The sequence below is a fragment of the Rhipicephalus sanguineus genome, chromosome 1 (assembly GCF_013339695.2).
Source record: "Rhipicephalus sanguineus isolate Rsan-2018 chromosome 1, BIME_Rsan_1.4, whole genome shotgun sequence".
In the NCBI taxonomy this organism is placed as follows: domain Eukaryota; kingdom Metazoa; phylum Arthropoda; class Arachnida; order Ixodida; family Ixodidae; genus Rhipicephalus; species Rhipicephalus sanguineus.
Genome location: NC_051176.1, coordinates 157,144,815 through 157,163,067, shown reverse-complemented (window position 1 = coordinate 157,163,067; position 18,253 = coordinate 157,144,815). Strand labels below are relative to the sequence as shown.

The window sequence follows — 18,253 nt, the reverse complement described above, 5'->3', positions numbered from 1 at the left end:
TGTTGAAATGGAAACTAGGCCTTAGCTGTTGGTTTGCCAGTATGCCGCTGACAACGACCGCTCCAGAAGGTGTGTCTGAAGGGGGGGGGGGGGGCAGCGCCCCCCCCCCCCCCCCCCGGTAGTAGATACGCCTATTATTGGAAACCTAAGAGTCGAATGCGGAGTTTGAGCGAAGTAGCCGTTCTACTTTCAATTTTGCTTTAACTGATTAACCTCGTGATCAGTGAGGGCAAGAAACTCTTAATAAACTTGTGCAATACCTAGATGCATAAGTAACTCATGCTAGCCACTGAAGCACAGTCGAGCATTGGTGGAATTTCATGTTCATCACAGAACTAAAGTGTGAGCAGTATATCACAAAGTGAGCCAACAAGTACCATAAGTAGGCAGCTGTTGCCCTAGCATGCTGTAAATAAAAAGCAAAAATTTATTACTCCATCGCTTGGCGTGCAGCTATACTTGGGTTATTAACAGTCTCCCCTAAAGACTCCAGAAGTTCCTTGCGGTAATCTTCAAAGTCTCCATCAATTTCTTCAATTCCTTTGTGCTCAATCACCCATAGTTGGCAATTTGTTTCACGTATGAGACGCTCATCGTGACTCACAATGATGACACCTAAAACAACAAGCAAAGATGGGCAAAATTTAGGCTTGAAACTATGTGATTTTGCAGGAACATGAACAATGAAAATGAGACATCCTTACCTCCTTCATATTCTCCGATGGCCTCTGCCAAGGCATCAATTGACTCAATGTCCAGGTTATTTGTAGGTTCATCCTGACAACACAAATTCGTAACTTACAATAAGTAAGCAGTACATGTCCCAATAACGCATACTGTAGTAGTTAAGCACAGCGATCATACACAACTTTGAGATGTTTGCAGTGGTATTGTAGAAAAATTTTGGGTATGTAAGAAAAAATATTATATATGTGTGTAGCAGAATAGACGTCAATGGCATAAGGGTCACTCCATGCCAAAATATCATGAAGCCGAGCCCAAGCATCGCAGATCTCTTTCTAAAAAGAATTGAGCTGAATTATTTAATTATGGTGTCATCCTACAATGCCATCATAACTTTTTCTTGTTCATTTTCTCAATGTTAAAATTAAGAACATATGTTTTTAAGCAGCTTGGAATGGAGAGTAAAACTGACTGTGAACACCGAGATTAAACACTGTTTTGTAGCTCTTGAAGAGCAATTCAAGTATATCCTGAAACAAACACACACACACGCATGCACGCATGCACAAACAGCTAGTTACAAAAAAGAAAATGCCAGGCCAGCACGCAGCCTTTCTAGAGCCCGTTGTAAACTCTCTTGGGGCAACTATACAAGTACACTTGCAGGGTACCCACTATGCTATAAATCATCATGTTTTGTGAAGTACGAAAGCACCCACTATGTCATTATTCGCCATTCTGCAGAGAAACGAGGTACTTGCTACACATATGTAAGGCACTATGTGCACTTTGTTGATGCTGTGGCTGATGACGAAGAATTATGGCTGGGTTGGAAGCATCACACGAACCACTCGTTACGCAATTGGCATTGTGTGATGCCTGGTTGTTATTTTACTCTTTTACTACGCTATATTACATATGTTAGCGCGATTACTTGACCGGCATTACGCCTGTATAGGGTCTTTTAGCGGAGGAGTTTCAAGCACCGGCGCGGCTCTGTAGTAGAATGCTCAACTACCACGCATAGGGCCCCTGAGTTAAAATCCCACCTGATCCTGGATATTTTTTTTTTCTCATTTTGTGTAACAGCGGTTACAGACACCAGTGGCGGCGGTGGACAACTACGCCACCAAAATCGGCTGATGTGATCTCATATAACAGCTTTCGCTGTAAAACAGGGATTAGCAACAACGTAATCTTTCTAAATGCATGCACTTTTCATTAAGCATGATGGTAAGAAGTTCAAGGGAGCAGGACACAAGAATGTAAAAGGAACACACACAACGCACTATTACGTTCTGGTGTCCTGTTTCCTCATCACAATCATACTTAGTGTAAACAAACTAGCCCGATCTTCCATTCTGTTAGGTGCCTTGCAAGCAAACTATTTTGCCATATAAAGTCAAACATCATGACAAACAATCGTCTTGAAAGAAACAGCTCTTGACCGTTCATCAAAAGATGATGAATACAAAAAAGGAAGTCTTCCTGCTTACCAAAATCAGCACATCAGGAGCTCGTAGACACAGCTCAGCCAAGGCCACTCGTGCCTTCTGGCCACCTGAGAGATCACTATTTTTTATTGTGTGTGCATGGCTCACTAGTCCAAAGCTACCCAGCTGCTTGCGTGCATCCTGGTAGTTGAGGTTGAACAGCCTCTGCAAAAGTACCCCCACCATGAACAACATGGTTATAGTTTAGACAGGCATGCAATTGAAGCGTCTACTAAAACCCCCATAAAATCATGGCTCAGCCTAATTTTGCAAAAGCATAATTCAGTCTATCGTAACTTGGAAGGCTTTCCCCTGTTTGATGCAAAAACTTGCATGGTTTTTCAGTGACAGTAAACTCAAAAGATGCATCACCGTAATTAAGAGTTGAACAGCTAATCCACACAGCCATCAGCACAAGCTGCCAACATGCTGAAGTGATGCTGTCTCTTACATGCATGCCTACCAGGAACTTATACTCCTAGCAATATGCTCATGCATACTCTCCTCAAGCCACTTCGTATAAAAGCCACATCACGCATACACAATGACCGTTTGTGCTTACATCAAAAGTGTATTAAAGTACATGCGAGCAAGCACAAAGTAATGCTTATAGGTCCATATAAAAATACCACACAGGATACATGAAGCCTTCAGTAACTTACGAACTTGCTACAGTATTTTAACTAAGTGCTGTGGTTCGAGAACATAAAGGTTGGTTAAGTCAGGTTCTATGGCACAAAGGCAGCTGAGGCTATGTTGCACCAGCCACAACATAAGGCTCCTTGATGCACATAACAGTTATCTGTTGTGTACAGTGCATATCTAACTGCCTCTGGCAAAAATGTGTGGATGCACCATCACCACTCAAAAAGAACAATGTGACCAGTTTAACAAGTACATGTGCACTATGCACGCAGGTGCATAGTGCACATGTACTTGTTAAACTTAAAAAACTGTGTTAAAAGAAAGTGCACCCAGGTGCACTTTCTTTTAACCTAGCTGTTGCCAGGTGGAGCTTGCATACACCAAATACATCTTGTCATACCCTCTACGAAATAGTGTATGGTCCATTCCACGAGATAAAGACAAGCTGTATATTAGTACTTTTGATTTTCCTGATATTATGCACAGAAGACTAAAACGTGCAAAACTGCAGTTTCTTCTTAGAAGAGCTTTTAGTAAACAGGAAGAACGCAGTTAACGACAACTTTACAAAAGATGCTTTTTGTTAAATTCGTGACCATGCTAATAGTCACACAAATATAATATCACAAAAGTACTTCTTTGCAGCAAAAACAAGAGTGAAAGGAAAGTAGCTCTAGCCATTTTCTGCAATAGTCAGCGATGCATGTATTTCTGAAAAATCCTCAAGAAGGCTAAATTTCAACAAACTCACTCAATTTGAGCACTTACAGCAGAGATTTACATATTCACAGCAGAGACAGGTCTTTAGTTGAAAAACAAACTTGAAGACTTGTATTCTTGAAGTAGCTTTTAATTAAGAATTCTCTTATTTAAAAGACAAAAGTGACAAAAATGTTACTTTATTCAAAGATTTATATTAAAAAAAACTATCAGTCAAGTTCCAAGTCCTTCAAGTTGTTCACGAAGCAGTGTGAATTGATTTAAAAAAAAACATGTTGCATTATTTTTATTGTAAAAGAGTTACAAGTTTTCAAATACTGTGTTCCACAGCACTGCCCAGAGTATGAAAAGAGCTTTTCTCGAAAAATAAAATACAGGTACCCCCCCCCCCCCCATCCTTCTTTCTATTCTCAGCCTCACTCAATGGCAATAATGAGGCAGTTTCGGTGAGTGGAAACTATTTTGCAAAGAAATAGACTGAAAGAAAAAAGCAAAAAGTAGAAGTGGGAAACTGTTATGAAAAAGTAGACGGGCAGTTCGTAGAACTCAAATTCATGGTAGTTTGTTTCTAGTCAAAGGCATACAATTTTGCGGAGACAAGTTGTGCAGTTCGAATTATCCGTCAAATTGAACTCCGAGATTTTAAATTATTGAGACCAGTAGATGTCAGTTTTAACAGGAAATGCCACTCGGTAGTCTGTACAAGTTCTGTTGCATTGTCTACAGCAGTGGTTCGCAAGCTGTTTTTGCAAAAGCCAGCAGTTCCGTGAAAGGCGTTCCATGAAGGGCGTAAAGTTCCGTGAAGGGTGAGCGAGAGGTCAGAACAAATGCAACCAAATCCTGTTTACCCAATACCGTTTACTTCCATTAATTCACAGTACTATATATGATGGTATGGAAAAAAAGAAAATTTAGTAATATTTCCAAAGAACACAAAAATCCTGCAACTATAGAACTTTATTTGCAGCTGTGTACTACTCATGCCAAACGACGGAGTAAGATCAGACAGGAGCACCGACTCCGCTCATCTGGAAGGGGCGCATTCTGCAATGCCGCCTCTTGCTTGACGGTGTGTTTGCCAGATGGCGCTACGAATGAAGAAAAGCTGCGGAGAAGAGACTCCAGTCCTTGAGCAGAGCCGCGGGCGGGGGGCCTTCCCGTCGTTGCTATAGCAACGGCGCACGGTTGCACTTTGCTGTGTTCCCGTGTCTGCTTGCCTACCCGTTTTGTCGTCTGTTCTGCACAAACCGCTCCCCGCCGCCGCTGCCGACCTCTGCCAGTCAGTGCATGTGTTCATGAGAGAAGGTGTAGAATGATTTGCACGAGCCTGGACAGATAGCACTACGCGTTGCGAGGAGCGCAAGGAAAGGAGAAAGCACGTGCGAAGACATGAAGAGGAGCGGAGGGAGAGAGCAAAGGAATGAGCCAGGCGCCTGCATCCGTGTTGCGCCGTTTGTCGCGAGTGAATGCATTGGGCCATGGCGGAGTTAGCGCTCCTGTCTTATCTTGATAATATCTGGGGTTTAACGTCCCAAAACCACGATATGATTATGAGAGACGCCGTAGTGGAGGGCTCCGGAAATTTCGACCACCTGGGGTTCTTTAACGTGCACCTAAATCTAAGTACACGGGCCTCAAACATTTTCGCCTCCATCGAAAATGCAGCCGCCGCGGCCGGGATTCGATCCCGCGACCTTTCCTGTCTTATCTTACTGTGTGGGCCCAACACATTATAATATACTGCTTGCCCGGGCACCGAGGTATTGAGGGCAACGTGCTTGCAAATGAAATTGAAACACATCTCTAACAACCAAAGTAGGGAACTATTCCATACTAGCTGTGCCTGCCATTTCCCACGCAGCCGAAGAAATGCTAGGGTCTTTAGAATTACGTATCTATGTATTTTCTAGTAAAGGAACACACCACCTAATACTTATGTATCGATGTTGCGTCTCAGATTTGCGTAACATTTGATTTTTGATCGACAATGTTCACAGGTATGAATGGCAGTACCAGTTCAAGATGGCTGGGCATTGAGCAAGTGGTTAAACTTAGGCCGAATGGCTGAATCCTGAATCAGGTGACAGGCAGACAAACAGACAGATAGACAGACCAAAATTTCTGCGTTTAAGTTCACCAAGAAAGACTATCGTCTTTAAAATTGGCACCTCAAACTTAAGTATGAAGACACGATGCCTTATTCTGTAACAACAAAATAGGGCACATTATGGCATCCATTCCTATCTCTTAACTGCTGACGAAGTACCCCTGTGCGGTAGATATGGCAACAGTCTAATAATCTTCTATGTCTTTTGAGTGGTTTGTGAACAATCGAAAAAAGTACCTTCTTTTATTATACTAAAGCGTATTGCCTTAACATCCAGCGTTATTCCTTGGAGAAAAAAAAGAAAAAATAAAGAAAGAGAGGCAACCTTTATATTTAGGTCTGTAGGCCCCATTCTGCCAATCCTCCCCACAGGGTGGGTGTCGTCAGGTATGGGCATGATTGACTGCTGCCCTATTACTGTAAGTGCCAAAATCAGCTTTCTTTTTTAGTTTGCTGGCAGCTTAGGCAGTTCATTCTCTTTATCTCTTTTATATGTAATATGAGATTTCCAGTAAAATATTAACAATTACTTTATAATGCAATAAGGTGCTTTTTTCAAATTTCTTTGCCTCTTGAATCATGCGCAAGATAGTTAAGGAAGATAAAAATGCACGAAATAATTAAAATTAAGCAGGAGATGTTGCGGTATTTAAGGGGGGACGCGGGGATCAAATCGCGAAAAATGGCAAAAAAATCGATTTTCTGAAAATCACATGTTCAGTTTCTGTAGCCCTTTTTCTATCTAATTCCAAAATATCGTCGCTGAAAACCACGTAGAAGTGCTATTACAAACTGTTGCGCCCGCTGAGGTGGCGAAAATTATCGCGGAAATCGCAAAAAAGAAAGCGTTTTTCAAAAAATAACAGCTCCGCAACGACGCGACCAAGCACTACCATCTAGGGCTCGTTTGAAAGAGCATTTCTCCGTCTTCAAATTCCCCGCCTCAGCTGGCTCCTCCATTTAAAAACAAGCGCACAAAAAGCAAATGTTTAAAGGTCGTTTCGAGGCCCCCGATTGGCCGCGGCCGCCATGATGCTCCAGCGCGCCTCGCCATTGGTCCGATGGTCGCTCCCGGTGTGCGTCGTCTGCGGCTTCCGCGTTGCGGGGTCACGGCTGTCAAAAATCACGCTAATTACAGAAGCGTTCGCACTCGTTTTGTGTTCGCTGGTCGACGATAATTACGCGTTAGCAGCTGCACCCAAAAGCTCAATCATCAGACCGTGCATCAGACTGCGGTAGCCCGACGCGCTCGTCGCGAACATCGCCGTAGCACGTCGCGTTCACCCGGTTAGAAGTTCTGCCCGTCGGCATCTCGGACCTCGTGACGAAGACCACCGCGGGACGACCTTTTGTGCTCGTGATCGAACATGACTAACTATGAAACATCGGGCACCGCGGCAGCGCACACCGCGACCATGCTTACTGCTCGGAGTCGTGGCTAGGCCTAACTACGTTCACGGCGCCGACGAATTCGAACTTTGCGAGGAAGGACATCGTGCTAGCAAACATGCGAAAGCGAACAATCCGCAATGCGCTTTGTTGCAAGCAACTAATGATATCGCCCGCTGGCAGCTTGGAATCACTGATCGGCATTTGACGCATCGGCAGCGCCGCGGACCCCACGGCCACGGCCGCTCGATCTCCCGAAGTTCGTCGCACAGCGATCACTCGAAGCACCGCGGCAATTTCGCGCGTCGGCGCCCCAAAATGCGAGGCCAAGCATATTGCACGCCGCTGTTTCATCGCTGCGGCTTGGCATATTGGGCATTGCCACCAAATGCCGCCACCCAGCATATCGGGCACCGACTTCCCGAACCCCGCGGCCGAGCACTTCGCGGTGAAATAAGCACTCAGTGGTGATGTAATTTAGGCGCGCTTCAAGCCGTGCATGGTTTCGCAGCAAGCTTTTGTAAATGTACTAAAATAATGAAAGCCTCGCCGACTACCATTACCACGACCGGGTGAATGATGAAGCGTATCAAGGAGGGGGTGACAAATGAACTTGTGTAAAGGTGTGGACGAATTTTTATCTGCCAAACTCGCTTCATTGAGTACAACTCGGAAATTCCTGTGCCACCAATGTCTTGGCCATAACTGCCACAGCACACCTAAATTTGCATGCCACAGACTTGTAATGTGCAAGTCTGGGCATTAAATCTGATAGGCTCACCCTTCAAAGAGCTGACAAAAATAACCAATAAAGAAAAAGGAAAGCACATAGTGCAGAAAAATTAAAGATCAAGGACATAAGAAAACCCCTGCAAGCAAAGACACTAAATATTACAGCCCCAAGGCATTTTGATTTACATGTACTGGCTGTGCAACTTTAGGGCTCGTTTTCTCAGAAGTGTGTTTTGACCCGACTGTCTCACTTGCAGAAAGCGTAGCACGACTATGGCTTGATGGATTTTCATGAGGTCTGCTGCATTGTATTCCCTAGTCAATTCTCTACGCTGTGACATTCCTGTATTTTTGAATTACTCTCCCATTTTTTTACTCTTTAGCTAATTTGACGTGACGATGACGAATGCATTATGCAAACATGGATGTAATGTTTCGTGTAAAAAAAAATCGAGGTAATAAAAATATTTGGAGAATGTCACAGCATGAACCATTCCTATGGCTAAAATATAAGGGCGACTTTGGGCTTTTACCATGTTTTATTGTCATGCGAGGCTTTCTGCAAGTTTGGTACAAGGATGATGCAAGTAAATATTTATAATGTCCAAACTGCTGGAGATATCTTAATGAAACTTTGTAAATAGTCATTCAGTGCACTTCCCAATAAGCATGCCAAATTTCATTGTTCTACTACAAAAAATAAAGAATTTCAGCTTCGATCCCCACCTCCCCCCTTAACAGAAACAGGATCAGCCAGCCCACAGAGCTACTTTTTGCCACGAGAATACTGACATTAGATACAGCTGTGGTAATGACAGTTTGAGAACGCGTTCGACTAGAGCGATTTATAAATGTTCGTGTGACGCGTGGCTCATGCTTAAAATGATAAAACAAACTGGTAATCATTATTACTTTTCTAGGGTGGGTTGAATTCCAACCAAATCGCAGCTTGAGCACAATTCTCAATAGATTCAGTTTCTGTTAGACATCTTGATCGTTAAATATCTCAAAACATTGATGCGTTTTGAGATATTTAACGAAACGAGATATTTAGCAAGATATTTAACAAGGAAAGTGCAATCACCTGAAGGTACTCAACGGGACTTTCATCAGGATTCAGCTGCTCCCCGGAGTGCTGATCAAAACGACCTATCCTCTACAAGTTGTCCAGTGACAAGGAAGGACAAGGAAAAAAAAAAGAAGGCACAATTAATTCCGGTCATCCTGAACCATGTAATATTTCTGCAACTTTTAAATAATTGTCAGTTGCCTAAATGTCACACTGTATGTCACATCCACCCAGCAGAATCAACACCACACACCGTTACACAGGACACAGTGAGGAGAGTGCATGCATAAAACATGACCTCTGAGCTTGCATGGACCCACTTATATCTCAAGAAATCAACCTACATTTTGTCCAAACCTTGACTGCCCAATTGAAGCATTGTATGCGTGATCGCTTTGCACCATCACATTGCGGCAGGCAATAGAAATAGGCTACTCACACTGCTCAGTGTGACCACAATGACAAGGCTTTCAGTGTGATTATGAGTGCACTTTCAAACAACAAGTTACTTTACTAGTTCAGCAAGTCATGTCATGTGTTCTCGGCATTCTGGAGAATTTCATGCATGCCAGGGTAGACTAGTGCAGTGATCAGTCTGGTGTAGGCCACCATTCCATTCTGATTATTAAGGAATTGTTAGATAAATGTGGGACATAAATGTGCTATTGATCGTTAGGAGGACAGCATATTTCGTTCTTAACCCTTTGAGGGTTTTCGCCGTACATGTATGGCATCACCTAACAGGCACCAAAGGGTTTTCGTCGTACATGTACGGCATAGCCTGTATGTTTAACCCTTTGCGGTCCAAAACCTTTACCCACTTTCCGGCTCTAGCGGTCCGAAACTATTTCGCCAGTTTCTGGCGCCGCGAATAAAAACACAAGCTGTGGAAGAGAAACGCACAGGATATTTATTTTTGCTCCTGCATTCTGCAGGCAACTCTTTTAGTGATATTTGGGCAACGTATGATACCGCTCAAATCATTCCCCTGTGTGCAGGCCAGGGTTATTACTGCAGGTTTCCACCGCCGCCGTCGTCGTCTTCGTCACTCACTTCTGTCGAATCACTGTCATCACTGTCTGGTGGAGGCACGTAATTCTCTTCCTCACTAAAGTCATCCTCGCTTTCGCTAAAAGCACCGCCGTAAAACGCACGCGGTGAAAACGTGGCCATGCTTCTCAGCGAACCGCGCGCGCGAGTGGGTACGCTCTAGGCCCCGTGCTGATCATAGTGCTGCACCCTAGTGTCAAAAAAGTAAAACCTCAACAAACAAAGCTCACTTATTCCTCAAGAGATGGCCCTTCATGTATACAAAAAATGCGCGCGACTCGCGGTGAGAAAACAGCAAAATTTAAACCACGAACACCCTTGTCGGGCGGGGCCCGACAGCGGACCGCTACGGCCGTGTTGCGTTGTCGGGCGCTGCCCGACAACGGACCGCAAAGGGTTAAAATGCGCACCTTTTTTCATCATTTCTCTTGCTTGGCATGTGCTGCCACACTTCGGGAATACGTGGAATTTTTTTTTCAAGCGGCGGCTTTCACTCGCGCATCAGAACTTGGGCATGCAGTGCAGCTGGTTTCGGGTTCGTCCTTCGGGTGGTTATCGCTTCTCGCGCCCGCAAAGCTGATGGGTGTCTGGTTGCTAATCTCTCAAAGGGTGTCCGCTTGCGACTCTCTCGTTCATTGCTCCCCGGGGCGCGAATACAATCTGTTTCCGTGCGGCGCTAAATCACACAAACGACGCTGACATGGTTGCGTTTCCTGTTTTGGGGAGCACGAACATTTTTTGCCGGAAAGGTACTCTGGTGCGCTTACTTTTTGTATGTCTGTGAGCTATGTTTAATACAATGCATAATTTTTATATCTAAAAAATCGTATGAGTGTTTTTTTTAGGATTTTGCTTGATGATTCTACGAATACATCTTGTGTATGTAACAACAAAAATTATTTTTTTTTTTGTCACCTTACGGCCACACAAAAAAAGTTTTAGACAATTTTGTTCTTAATTAGAATCACCTGAAGAATTTATTTCAGCAATAAAAAAATTACCCATTTTTGGACTGCATTTCGCGAGAAAATCTGACCCTCAAAGGGTTAAAGCAGTAATGTGCTGCATAAGAGCAATGATGACAGACAGTAAGTAAATAAATTTTTATTCCAAGAAGATGGAGTGTGGTCTTTCTCTTACTGCCAGAATCAGACATGCAATGTTTTTCTTGCTAAAAAAATCGGGTGTGCATTCAATTTCTGAGCAGTTTAAGCACTCCACTGCCATTCTTATGTTAATTTTCTATTTTGGACCCATGAAATGTAGGTGCATCTCTGACTTGGGAACGTGTTACAAAACAAATACTTCTGCACTACCCTGCTACATTTTACACAAATATTCTTAATACGTGCACATTTGGGCCATTGACAAGCACTTCAGAATGGCACACCACCGACCGACCGCCAGCAGGAGGTAGGCCTACCTCGGTGCATGCCACAACTGACAGCACTTGTGATCTAGCTTGTGGCACAGCTCTTACTTTTCCCAGCACAACTGACATTTCCACAATAGTGCTGCACATAAATAAATGCACTTAGTTTCCATGACACCGCTATTGTGAAAAGCAAACGAGCAAGCCAAGGAGCAAGCCAAGTGAGCTGCCTCACTGACATAGTCAGTGAGATGCTGTAATAATACAACTGTTGGGGTTATACGTCCCAAAACTACAATATGGTTACAAGGGACACCGTAGTAGAGGGCTCCAGTAATGTCCACCACCTGGGTAACGTGCACCTAAATCTGAGTACACGGGACTCAAGCATTTCACCTCCATCTAAAAATGCGGTCGCCTTGGCCGGTGAGATGCTGTTCGCTTCTGAAATGCCCTTGCATCACAGTTCCCGATCATTGTGTTTTAGCACTGAGCACTGCTTTGCAGAACAGGTGCGCTTTCTACATAACTTTAGGTTTATCAGATGCTAATTCATGCACCAGATACAAATTTCAGCCCATTTTCATTCCACGGTGAGTGGCATTAGAAGCTAACGCTTCAGTCAGGGCCACCGGAACTCAGGGAACACCTTCCATGAAAAATGCTTAAAGAAATCACCAGATTTCAGAGACTCTTATTCCCATTATATAAATTACTGCAAAGAGCAATTAACATTTCCAACTCCTAAATACATTTAGAAAAGCCAACACGACCACGAAAAGAACTGCGCAGCACTCTTAGAAATAGTTAACTCAGAAAAATTTTTTTAAAACCTGGACCATACTAACAACCGTTTTTGCAACTTAGGACGCAAGTTTACCGTTTGCATGTTACAGTTTTGTATGCTATCTATAGCGCCATTCATTTTCAGGTAAAACATGCAAAAATCATCCAGTTAGTGAGCCTTCTGCAAGGTGACCTTTGTCAAATTTGCTTTCATTTCCTGGTGCTTATTTCTTTTCCCTTTCACGGTCGATTTAGAAACTTTTGAAGAACAGAGAGAATACATGCAGTAAGTACAATGGAAATGCCAGTGTTGGGCAGGATATATTTTCTTTATTACATCCTGTCATGCCGTACTTCAAAAAAGTGCAAAGGATTCACAAATGCACCAAGAACAGAATTGGCTCATACTTGTGGGCCACTATTTTGTAGTAAAGCCTTTTCCAATGCTAATGCCTCTATGCACTTCATCAGTGGTCAGAGCAATGGCTATCAATGGTATCAGCCTGCCAATGGTAAGACTAGCACAGAATTGAGTAGAAGTTATCGCTACACAATAGTGGCCCTCATAACAAATTATTGCAGTTATTGTGAAAGACTTGCAAAGTAGTACTATCTCTTCCAACTGATAAAGTCTTATAGGTTTTTTGAAGAGCTTTATAGGGTCCTCGTACACAAAATCTTATTTATATTTGGAAGTAGTACGTATTTACATTGTAGCGAAGCCTTTGAGTTGAGTAAGGGGTTGCGCTCTCTATAGCCTTCTAGTGGGTCGTCCTCTTGGGCTCTTCCCGCTCGCGCTCTGAGCTCGTGTTCTTGCTTGACTGTCGCCATTGAGCATCGTCGCCGACTGCCGTCTAATAAACACCTCAACAAATTGGTGGAGAGTGCTGTGCTCCCATTCGATGCCCCTGGAGCTACGATCCCGTACCCTACCAACTACCATGCCTCAAGACGCTGCTCAGCAAACGCCTCCTCCAACAACGACCTCCTGCCCCGGTGTCCCCCGCATCCGCGACCCCCCTATCTTCACCGGCGCGGATGGCACCGACGTTGAGGACTGGCTTGCGATGTACGAGCGTGTGAGCGTACCCAATAAATGGGACGAGGCAGGCAAACTCAGCAACTTGGTTTTCTACCTCGCGGGTGTGGCGGGCCTGTGGTACAACAACCACGCCACCGATTTCCCCACGTGGTCTGCTTCCAAGACCGCCATCATCGACGTGTTTGGCCGCCCTGCCCTTCGTAAACTGCAAGCCGAACAACGTTTACGTGAACGAGCTCAGCAGACCGGTGAGTCCTTTACGAGCTACATAGAAGACGTCCTGGACTTGTGCAAGAAAGCCGACGCAGCTATGCCTGAGTCTGACAAGATCCGCAACGTTATGAAGGCATCGACGACGACGCCTTCACTATGCTGCTCGCCAAGAACCCTCGTACTGTGGCCGAGGTGATCACGCTCTGCCAAAGCTACGAGGAGCTGCGCCGGCAGCGGTTGCTGACCCGTCGACCTGCATCACGCGACGCCGATCTCGCTGGCTTGTCGGCCATTTCTGATCAGTCCGCCTTGCTAGCCGAGATCAAGTCCTTTGTGCGCGGAGGAAATTGCCCGCCAGTTCTCCCTACTGGCCTTCCCTCAGCAGCAGCATGTTGAACAGCCATCGACCACGCTGCTGCCTCCCTTACGCCGCGCTATTCAGCAGGAAATCGCGGAAGTCATGCCGGAATACCACCAGCCCCCTCCGGCGCCTGCACCGCTCAGTTATGCGCAAGTTGTAGCCAGGTCACCCCAAGCGATCTCTGTGGCTGCCCCACTTACTTACGCCGAAGCCGTCGCCAGACCTCAGGCCTTTGAAGCGAGTGTGCCGGCTGCGTTTGCCGACGTCATACCTGGGCCACCGATGCAGCCCATCATGCAGTCGTATCAGCAGACGCCTCGTCCACCGCGTCCTGCGTCATGGATGGGACCTACCCCGACGAATCGATGGCGCACTTCTGACAACCGCCCGATCTGCTTCGCGTGCAGTTGCGCCGGTCATGTTGCCCGCTATTGCAATCGCGTGCAGCCGCCTCGTGTCGGCTCAACCATCACTAGCCAGTCAAGCCGCCCGTATTACGCTTCACCGCCGCCTATGTCACCGTCGTCTCGCTCAGCTCCATCTACACGCCGTTCGCCGTCACCACGACGCCGATCACTGTCACCGATGCGCCACGTCCCGGTCCCAGGTGACCAGGAAACTAGTCGTCGCAGTCCCCGAGGGCAAGGGCTGCGACGCTGTCGACTGCGAAAGCCCTCAGAGAAGCCCATCGAACGTGTTAGACGTGTTTGTGGACGGTGTTCGCGCATCTGCCCTTATCGACACTGGAGCCGCCGTATCCGTTATTGACGCCAAACTTTGCCGATTACTGCGAAAAGTGACGACGCCACTTCCCGGGCTCTCCCTCCGTACAGCCAGCGCCCAAAGTATTCACCCTACAGCGGTGTGCACAGCCCGCGTCATGATTAACGATGCTCTGTACGCCGTCGAATGATCATAATTCCAGCATGCTCTCACGACGTCATCCTAGGATGGGATTTTCTCTCCCACCACGAGGCCGTGATTCATTGCGCACCAGCCGAAATAGAGCTCTCACCATTCTCTGATCTGACGCCGGCTGACTGTCCATTGTCTGTGAGCAAGGTACTCGTCAAAGACGACACCACAGTGCCTGCAAACTCGTCAACGGCGGTATCCGTCTACTGCGCCAGTCTCTCCGACACCGCTGCACTCCTCTCGCCATCTGACCGTGTTCGCACGAGGAAAGGCTTGCTGGTGCCTTTCGCGACCATGCAAGTCACTCAGGGCAGCGCGTCAATTTTTGTTATCAACCCATCTCCGTACAGTGTTACGTTGGTGCGAGGAGAATGTCTCGGCAGCGTGGAACCCCTCGAAGACGCACAAGTTATGGACGAACCAGATGACACGCACTGCCCCAACTCCAGTACGCTCAGTGCTGTTACCACGTCTGGTTCATCGCCCGATGATGTATTCGCTTCTTCCATTGCTGACAACCTTACGCCGGTCCAGCGTTCCCAGCTTCTGGGTCTCTTGGAAGAATTTCGCGCTTCTTTCGATGTCGCTCAAACTTCTCTCGGCCGCACGTCCACCGTTACGCATCGCATCGACACTGGCGCCCAACCGCCACTGCGGCAACGTCCATATCGCGTATCTCCCACAGAACGCCGCATAATCAACGAGCAAGTCGACGACATGCTTCGACGCAATGTTATTCGACCATCTAACAGCCCCTGGGCGTCTCCTGTCGTTCTTGTTGCGAAGAAGGACGGTTCTGTGCGGTTCTGTGTGGACTACCGACGGCTCAACAAGATCACTCGTAAGGACGTGTATTTACTACCGCGCATAGACGATGCGATTGACAGCCTACAAGGAGCAGAATTCTTTTCATCCATCGATTTGCGCTCAGGGTACTGGCAAGTACCTATGGCTGATGACGCTCGACCGAAGACCGCCTTTGTCCACGCCCGACGGCTTGTACGAATTCAACGTCATGCCGTTGGGCTGTGTAATGCGCCCGCCACCTTCGAGCGCATGATGGATACTATTCTGCGCAACCTGAAATGGCACACGTGCTTGTGCTACCTCGACGACGTCGTTGTGTTTGCTCCAGACTTCTCCACGCATCTTCAACGCCTCCGGCATGTGTTGACGCGTTTGAGCAACGCTGGTCTGCAACTGAATCTAAAGAAGTGCCGATTTGCAGCACGGCAGCTCACATACTCGGCTACGTCATGTCCAAGGACGGAATTCTCCCCGATCCAGCCAAGCTTCGGGCCGTGACCGAGTTCCCGAAACCGACGTCCGTCAAAGAACTGCGCAGTTTCGTAAGGACTGTGTTCCTACTTTCGGCGCTTCATTCGAAACTTCGCGACTATCATATCGCCGCTGACGAAGCTCCTCGGAAGTAACGGGCCCCTCCATTCGTGGTCGTCAGAGTGCGACGACGCTTTCGCAACGCTCCGTCGTTTGTTGACGTCGCCTCCCATACTACGCCACTACAACCCTACGGCCCCTACAGAGGTACACACAGACGCCAGCGGTGTTGGCCTTGGCGCTGTCCTTGCGCAGCGCAAACCGGGGTTCCCTGAATATGTCGTGGCATATGCAAGTCGTACGCTTACTAAAGCCGAGACCAATTACGCCGTCACCGAAAAGGAATGCCTGGCGATCATCTGGGCCCTTACGAAGTTCCGACCCTATTTGTATGGTCGCCCGTTTGATGTCATCACCGACCATCATGCACTATGCTGGCTGTCGTCATTGAAGGATCCCTCAGGCCGCCTCGCCCGCTGGGCACTTCGCCTACAGGACTACGATATCCGCGTGCTGTACCGCAACGGACGCCAGCATGCTGACGCCGACGCCCTCTCGCGCTCGCCCTTGCCTGACGACAATACCCCATGCTCGTCACGTAACATTATTGTTTCTTCCATCGACGTTCACACCATCGCTACCGAACAGCGCAAGGATAAATGGATCGCCTCGCTGATAGACTTGCTCACTGATCCGTCGGCAACACCAACCACTCGCGCGTTGCGTCGTCAAGCCCACCATTTCGCCATTCGTGACGATCTACTGCACCGACGCAATTACAACGCCGATGGCCGCCAGTGGCTACTTGTGATACCCCGCAGTCTGCGTTCTGAAATATGCGAGTCCTTCCACTCTGATCCACAATGCGCGCACTCTGGGGTATCCAAAACTTACCACCGCATTCGACAACGATACTTCTGGCGAGGGATGTACCGCTACGTGCAGAAGTTCGTTCGCTCCTGCCTCGATTGCCAACGCCGAAAACCTTCAACGCACGTGTCACCCGCTGGTCTACAACCATTACCTTGCCCTAACCGTCCGTTCGGGCGCGTGGGCATCAACTTGTACGGACCACTTCCTCTGACATCGGCTGGTAACCGCTGGGCAATCGTCGCTGTTGACCATCTAATGCGGTACGCCGAAACCGCCGCCCTCCCAGCGGCTACAGCGCGCGACGTTGCCTCCTTCCTGCTACACCGATTCATGCTGCGTCACGGTCCACCCCAGGAGCTTCTCAGCGATCGAGGCCGTGTCTTCTTGTCGGAAGTCGTCGAAGCCATTCTCAAGAGTGCCATGCTGTTCACCGCAAACTACTGCTTACCACCCGCAGACGAATGGCCTAACCGAACGCTTTAACCGCACGCTCGGCGACATGCTCTCAATGTACGTCGCCGCCGATCACACAAATTGGGATGTCATTCTGCCCTTCGTCACCTACGCCTATAATACCGCCCCTCAAAGCACAACTGGGTTTTCACCCTTCTTCTTATTGTACGGAAGGCACCCGTCGTACACCATCGACGCGATACTCCCATACAAGCCGGATTCAACTGAGTGTGCGCCGATTTCTGACACAGCCAGGCTTGCGGAAGAGTGTCGCGAGCTTGCCAAGACTTTTACAACGCAGGAACAAGAGCGGCAGAAGAGCATTCGCGGTGGCACCACCACTTCTGAGTCCACGTTCGTCCCTGGAGCACTCGTATGGCTCTCGGTCCCTACCACTGCAACTGGCCTCTCTTCAAAACTACTGCTGAAATACGAAGGCCCCTATCGGATCGTCGAGCGCACATCCCCGGTCAACTACGTGATCGAACCCATCGAACCATCTTCGGACATGCGCCGTCGAGGGCGCGGCATAGTCAACGTGGAGCGCCTCAAGGCCTACTATGACCCACTCATAGTGACGAGCTGTTAGGTCGCCGGACGGCTCCCTTTTCGTACCCGGGGAAATTGTAGCGAAGCCTTTGAGTTGAGTAAGGGGTTGCGCTCTCTATAGCCTTCTAGTGGGTCGTCCTCTTGGGCTCTTCCCGCTCGCGCTCTGAGCTCGTGTTCTTGCTTGACTGTCGCCATTGAGCATCGTCGCTGACTGCCGTCTAATAAACACCTCAACAACATAAAACTTTTTAGGCTTTAATTAGAGATGCCTTGTCCCACAATTAATAAAGAAATGGGCCAAAATATGCTATGCACGCATTATGTCATTATCAGTTGAGGCAGGGCCAAGCACAGACACTGAACAAGCTACTAAACCAGCCCCATGATTGTATTCTATCTTAATTCAACCTAACAACACAAGACCTCCTTGCATGTCTTTTGTCACTTTGCTTTCCCCGAATA

The 18,253-nt window shown here is 47.3% G+C and overlaps 1 protein-coding gene and 1 long non-coding RNA gene across 2 annotated transcripts in view; both read right to left on the bottom strand.

Moving 5' to 3' along the window:
- Positions 1-18,253, bottom strand: part of LOC125759076 (uncharacterized) — a 365,173-nt gene that overhangs the window by 89,227 nt on the left and 257,693 nt on the right. The gene's annotated exons all lie outside the window — the stretch shown is intronic.
- The window catches only part of LOC119400871 (ATP-binding cassette sub-family F member 1), a gene marked incomplete at its 5' end in the record, with an annotated part of 57,141 nt that continues 39,291 nt past the window's right edge, over positions 404-18,253 (bottom strand). The window contains 4 exon segments of the mRNA XM_037667775.2: positions 404-615; positions 705-777; positions 2,181-2,342; positions 8,855-8,926. Coding sequence (XP_037523703.1) covers positions 431-615; positions 705-777; positions 2,181-2,342; positions 8,855-8,926 — 492 coding nt within the window.